The sequence below is a fragment of the Cucumis melo genome, chromosome 10 (genome assembly GCF_025177605.1).
Source record: "Cucumis melo cultivar AY chromosome 10, USDA_Cmelo_AY_1.0, whole genome shotgun sequence".
In the NCBI taxonomy this organism is placed as follows: Eukaryota; Viridiplantae; Streptophyta; class Magnoliopsida; order Cucurbitales; family Cucurbitaceae; genus Cucumis; species Cucumis melo.
In genome coordinates this window covers 9,554,364-9,561,533 of record NC_066866.1, presented here as the reverse complement: position 1 = coordinate 9,561,533, position 7,170 = coordinate 9,554,364, and the positions used below count along the sequence as shown (strand labels likewise).

General features: G+C 32.5%; 1 protein-coding gene across 2 annotated transcripts; it reads left to right on the top strand.

The window, feature by feature from the left end:
* Positions 1-260: 260 nt before the first annotated feature.
* LOC103501438 (uncharacterized) lies at positions 261-3,521 on the top strand. 2 transcript variants are annotated; one of them, XR_540316.3, is made up of 4 exons: positions 264-759; positions 853-1,133; positions 2,965-3,098; positions 3,200-3,521. XR_540316.3 is itself a non-coding variant. In XM_008465012.3 (3 exons), the coding sequence occupies exons 1-3, from the start codon at positions 483-485 to the stop codon at positions 3,028-3,030; spliced, it is 624 nt and encodes a 207-aa protein (XP_008463234.1). In that variant the 5' UTR covers positions 261-482; the 3' UTR covers positions 3,031-3,521. The 2 variants fall into 2 exon arrangements, 1 of the variants encoding a protein (XP_008463234.1); XM_008465012.3 differs by having other exon boundaries at positions 261-759; positions 2,965-3,521.
* The last annotated feature ends 3,649 nt before the right edge of the window (positions 3,522-7,170 follow it).

The window sequence follows — 7,170 nt, the reverse complement described above, 5'->3', positions numbered from 1 at the left end:
AAATTATTAAATGAGTAGAAATACAATAAATACAATTAATTTAAAAAACAATCTTCACGTTGAACTTTGAACGTATGGACTTTTTTTCTTAATATTTTTTTTCAAATTAATGAATTAAAAAAAAAAGGTAGAAAGGCTTGAGAAAAAAAAAAAAAAAATAGCTTAACGCATTTAGGTATTGCCGTTAACTTAGGGAATCGCACACACATTCTAAAAAAGTTTTGATTTTTTTTCCTTTTGACTGTGTAATGTTCAAAACAGAGCATTTGTCATTATCCCTCACAGTGGCCTGAATTTTGAGTCAACAAAATCATTTGCATCCCTCTCTCTCTCTCTCTCTCTCTCTTTGATCTTCTCCATTGATGAGCTTAAAAATGCCCAACTCCCCATTTCTCTTCTTCACCTACTTTCCTTGTACATACCCACCTCAAAAACAACAACAACAACAGAGCATCCTAGATCATTAACAATCAATATCCCAAATGGGTTTCTCAAAAGAAGAGAAATCTAAGCGTTTATGGAGAGGAATCAAGACCCTTTTCTTCTTAATCACTATGCTGATTTCCCTTCTCCTGTTCTCTGCCCCTGTTCTTCTTGTCCTTGCTGATGCCCTTCTTCCCTCTGCTCTTCTCTCTGCTTCTCTTTATCCTTACTCTTTTTCCCTTAAATCCCTTCCTTCTTATCTCAGTAACTACGATTTTCGATCCTCCCTTGTTGATATCCCTCTCATTTCTTTCATACGATCCGCTATCATTATCTGTAAGTACTAATTTACCAGACCCATGTGCCTGATTTGTGTTATTTTTCTTTTGAGGGTTTGATTTGATTGTGTTGTTTTGTGTTTGGGTGTAGGTGTTTATAGCTTTTGCGATGGGCCGAGGCTCTCGCATGGGCCGTATTTGGGGATTACTACGTTTTGTTCTGTGATTTCCTTGGTGTTTGTTTCGTTGAAGGCTTCGTTTGTGTTTAGTGGCGGGTTGAGAGATGTTGGACGAGGAGGATATGTGAGAAGTATGGAGGTGGCTTTGTTTATGTGTTCCTTGGCTTTGGCTGTTGGCCATGTTGCTGTGGCGTATAGGACGAGTTGTAGAGAGAGGAGGAAGCTCCTTGTTTACAAGATTGATATTGAAGCGGTAAGTGTTTGATTATATGCCTCTCAGAAATGTTTTTCTTCGTTCCAATCCTTTCACACACTAGCAAAGTCTTTTCTCGTTATTAGATGATATAATACTGAATCATACTGAATTTACCTTTATTGATTAGTTTAAGTTTTTGGATCATTCCATCATTTAACATTTGATTTCTTTCTTTTACAAAGATTTTACAAAGAATGCAAAAACTAGAGTTTTGAGTGGTAGATTTGTATCTATCAAACCTTCAAAACTTTGAGAACAAGTTTTCAATGAGACCACTATCTGCATATCCCGTAATAACCTTAGGATATAAATTCGAGATACTCTTACCCTTTTTCTCTCATGCATCCATGGGTCGCATTGTAGTGGCCTCTATCAAATAGTTTCTTCCAAACATTGAGCTTGAGAATTGTCTGAAATACCCTTGAAAATTTTGAGGATATTAAAATTAGAGCCTTAATGAAAATAAACTCAACTACTCTAGGAGTTATGACAAGATGAGTAATGGCACAAATTGAAAGTGACAATGGAAATTAAAACAACTCCTATGGTTCATGGGTGGTTTATTTTATTTTATTCTATTTTGTTGAGGTCAATTTTCTCTTATTTCCCTTTAGTGAAAGTGATCATTAAGTTATTTTCTCTTATTAAAATGAAGATGGCTGTTTAGAAAAGTCAGAAACCATTAAATTTTGAGGTCTTACATTTTACAGAACTTCAACGAATTCACAAGGAAGCTTCTTCATTTCACAAGAGAGAACGAGTTAAATACACTTCTTCTAGAAAGTCAATAACTTTACTTCATATATATCTAAGACTTAATTAACAAGAAATGAAAAACAATAGCAACTTCAAAAATTTCAACTTTCTGACTAAGTCAAGGAAGTATCCATTTAAAATACTTTGTATTTATTCTACAACCATATTCTGTCTGTTTTCTTTGGTATCTCTCTCAATTTTTCTACCAAAATCTTTATTCCTGATTCCTTTTCCATTTTCTATGTTAGATTATTTTTTCAAAGAGAGAATTGATATCGAAAATATCGATTCACATATTGAAAAAGCCTTTGTGGTTGGCAATTATATTCAATAGTGGTTGTCATTTAGCTGTAATAACACTAAGCTCTTGACCTTATGTCATGTGCTTCTGTACACCCACATTTTGGCATATCATAAGCTGAGCTTCCAAGGGAGAATATTACTCAACATTCGGCATCCATTTCCTTCCCATGAGGCTGGCATTAGTTGTCAAGCTTCTTTTAGATTACATAGAAAAGTCTCAAGAGATTGATTTTTGTTAGGACAATGGGTCTCTCTATAATACTATATAATATAGTTTGGACCCAAGTACACGTGGATTTGCATTTGATTTTAAAAAATAAACCGTATATTAGTGAAAATATTGGCCTTGCTTATATACCTAACATCTTTCCTACTTCTAACAGAAAAAACCTAATATTAATCATATTGTAGATATAATATATTAACGGGAATCGAGATGAGCAATTTCGCTAGAAAGAAAGGCAGGGAAGAATCATTTTAAGCAACATAGTGATCCTTAAGACTATTGAATTTCATTTGGTTTATAACTTCGACAAATTTTATTCATTTTTACTTATATAGTTTCTAAATTGTCGTTAGACCCAAGTCCAACACAGTCTTGAGTCTTCTATTAGTCATCTTTAGGTAGAAGTGAAGGTCTGTGTCTTGTGTAATAAAACAGTAGATGAGCTTTCGAACTGTGAAATTATTCAATAAAGTCGCCATAACTTGGCTACTCATTTGATCAACGTATTATGTAACACAATTCTAACTTCTTTTTTCATTGTAGGTTTCTGCTTGCAAGAGTGGTTTCCCCAGGTACCAAAAGATTCTTCAAGAGGAAAGGGTGAAGTAAAATCACCATCCCAGGAGATCAGAACTTGTTTCCATCTAACTTATTTCACCCCGGTCTTCAGATTTCAGGTGAGTTTAAGTTACAACAAGTCGACACGAAATGTTCGATCATGTTGCTCTCGAAGTTGCTCGATTGAGATCTGATTTCGGCCTATTTCTTTGTGAAACAGATTTCTAAGTAATAACTTGAAATCAGCTCATCTGGAGATTCAGGAGGTGCAAAGCTAACATACACCATGCTGTCTATAAATTTTTAGTTGTGTCACTATTGAATATTATATAGAAATATACAATTTTGCCTCATATTTAGCCATCTAAGTTTATCTGATGTAAAATGTATACTGTATAGTATGGATCAGTGCAAATAAAAAATGGTCAAGGGCCATGTAACCTTATGATGTTCTGCGCCTGATGCCAACTCTCTCTAGGTTTGTTTGTTGTCATCTCGAGTTCTAGACGTTTGTTTCTGAAATACTATTCTGATTTATTGTACTTTGTTGAATATGTCAGTTTGGTATCTGCATTTTCCAAGCTTGAATTTAGTTTGAATTTCTGACGGTAAAATGGTCAGAAAGAAATGGGTAAAGAAGTATAAGTTCGAAATTAAATATTGATGAAGTTCAACAACCAACTTAAGATGTTGGGATGCAAGAAAGATATTGTTCTGTTTGAAGGCATCTAATTGGTTAAATTTGAACTTTGATCTCTAATATTGTAAAAAGGTGAGCATTAGTCCACATAGTTTATAATTAGAATTTAATCCCTATTGTTTGATAAAACTATCATAAATAGATCCCTAACCATAGGGATTATGTTGGAAACTTTTCAAACTCTATGACTATTTAATGATTTTATCATAAATCAGAAAAACTAAATTCTAAACTCTTAAAATGGTTGGATTTAAACTCTAATTTTCTTGTAATTATAGGAAATGATATTGCAAGGGAATGAGAGCCACAAAATGTAGAATTGGAGTAGCCTAGTGAGTGGGTGTATGCATTAGTCCTTAAAAATATACATGAAGTTTATTTTAGTTAAGTTTATTATTTATTTTTTAAGTAAACATTTTAACAAAATATAAAGTAGACATTTCATTATCTCATACAATACAACTTTATTAAAAGCTTCTTCAATTTTCAATCCAAGGGCATGATTTATATCGACTGTCAAATCGAAATGACTTTCTAATCTTTAGTCTCATGCGATTAAATTTACAAGTTTAGTTATTCACCTTTTAGAGTATTTTTAGTTTTCATAGTTGCATCTCTTAAGTCATTGTTATGTTAAAGAAAAACAAAAATTAATGAATCTATTAGATATAAGTATATAAATTTTATTTCTCGTAAACCGAGTGTAAAGTAAATTGATAGAATTTTATTAAGAATCGCTTTTAAATATAATAAAATAAATAAAAATATTTACAAATATAGTAGGATATTTTACTATATTTATAAAAAATTTCAACAACTTTATCGTCTAATTTATAAATTTCAAATATGACAAAGATTTATTAAATACAAGAGAGATAATGTTGATGTTGATGTTGATGAAAGAGATGTTTAAATTATTCTACATTGTCAACGATTAAGGATCGAGAAGGAGAAAGAGAATACAGATGCGTATTCAATTTTAACTTAAACATTAAATTTCATCCATTTTAAACAAGCAATGTTGCAAATTAAAACAAACCAATCTAACAATTTAATTTTGAAAAAACATTGAAAGTCATGGAAGGGAAAAATATTGAAATCTAATTATAAAAATATTAGAGCCTTTACCACAAAATAAATTAGATAAAAATTGTATAGTTATCGCATCATAATGTCAAAGTCTAATTAATTAAAGAATGCATTTAACAATGGAAGGAAAAAGCCACTTCCTTAATTAATTAATTAATCCTTTACCCACTCCCATTCTTGTTTTCCAAGTTTTTGGTTGTTGTTTTCCTCTTTCTTCCCCAAACTGGATTTTCCATCAACGGAATGTATTTTTCTAGCCTATACTGCTAATCATAAACGGTACTTATGCTTACAAAATTTTTCTTACATATCAAGACATGTCGTACAAAGACCAACTTCAACGATATGTCTATTTTTTTCATTTAACCTTGTTATTAGAATGTCTTGAATTCGTTATGTGGTGCTATAAACAACTTACCTGAGAGGTTTCGTTGACTAGTTAGTTAGTATGGGTCTTGGACAACACACCCCTTCAATTCTTGTATAGAGCACATATATTTATTTATAAGTTATAAACGACTTTGACTCTAAGTTTTAGAGCTCTCTAATCTACTGGTGTCATTTTTTATACTAAAAATATCTCTCAAACAAATCTAGATAACACACCATTAGTGAACTTATGGGTCAATCTCTACAGAGGGAGCAATATTCACCACCCCAAGCGGTTTGAAAAGCTTTGATGTTTGCTTGAAACTGTGTTTTGTCCAATTGAATAATTTTTTTAAAAACTTTCTCAGCTCCTTGGTCTTGAGAAGATATATATAGTAAAACGGGTAAAGTTATCAATCTCCCAACCATGTATTTTTGGCGTCGGGAGATTGATACCATCTGCCCACTCTGTATACTCACCCGTTGGTAAAGACTAGAAACTTATTCTAGTTCGTAGGAACTACCGAGAGATATCCCAGCTACCGACGCCTTAAATAAGATTTGACACTTCTCCTGTAAATAAAAAACCCTTAACTTCTTATTTTTGCTGCACACAAAACTCTTCTTATTTCTGTCCCATACAAGCTCATTCTGCACTGCTCGACTTCGTCTCCCTATTTTTGTTGCTCAATTTCTCCTCCTCCCTTCAGCTGGCGACGGCAACAATCCAATTCCAAATATGAAAATCAGATTCTTCCACAAAGAACCATATTGCTGGTTGCTAAACCTCGAGGAGAAAATTTGAAGTTAGTATAGAATATATTTGAAGTTAGTTTAGTTATGGTTATTGCTTTTTCAAAATTTTCAATCTTTGGATAGGTAAAATGTAATGAATATATGATGATTTTTTTTTTCGTTTTTTGAAGATTATTGAGATTGTGTGGGCTCGCGTTATTTGTGATCTTCAAAATGTGAGAAATTATATGCTTGAGAAGTTTGAAGATATTATTTTATAAATAGGATATTGTTGGCGTCGACATGTTTATATAATTGTGTATGATTTAAAACAACCTTTTTGTTTTTATTGTTCTGATCTTTATGGAGGATGTGATCTAAGATTCATATTTCATCGGTAATTGCGGAAGAAATATATAAGGTTGTTTTGTTTTTGAGCGGGTGTTGAAGTTCAGAAGAAAAAAATTAGATTGTGTGAGTTTGGGTGGTTGGTGATTACGTGTACGTGTTAATGTGCATCCTTTCCGTTTTGGGTGTGAATTCATGAAAAACATATAGTGCATATCATCTTTGTGAAGATCGTGTATGAAGAAATAGAACATATAGTACCATGATCGAATGATTGATGAGAAACTTGATCAAGGGTGAGATCTTCATTAACGACACTCTTAATTAGTCTGATGAGAGGGACATTGATTAAGGGAGAGATTATATGTGACTTAATTACACTTATATTTGTTCTTGATATGAATTCGTAATCTATTAGAATCATCACCTATGTATAGAGTAAAAGTTACACTGTAAACTCTAAACTGTTTATCATAAGATTGTACTTATGATCAGATTATTAAATTAATAAAATCTCCAATTTCGGGTTGAGAACTCTCATGATATAGATGTTGTGTCATCAAACTGGGTTGATAGTGTCGTATGTTACTACCGTCTCTACTACTGTCTCTACTATATGTATCTACTGTTGTTAAGAGCATTATAATTATCTAGCTACAGTTGTTGACTGTTTCACTGTTTTAACATTTGGTATAAGAGTGGGTTATCTATTCTCTATGGATTCTGTGCGCGAGTAATGGATATTGGAAAGCCAGGATGGTTGCATTCCTTAAGTTAATGGATAACAAGTCCTGGAAAGTTGTCCTCATAGGGTGAGAACCACCATCAACCAAGGATGCTGCAAGTAAGACTGTTCTGAAACCAGAAATCACTTGGACCAAGGAAAAGGATGAAGCATCTCTTGGAAACTCACGAGCATTGAATGCATTATTTAATGAAGTTGACCAATA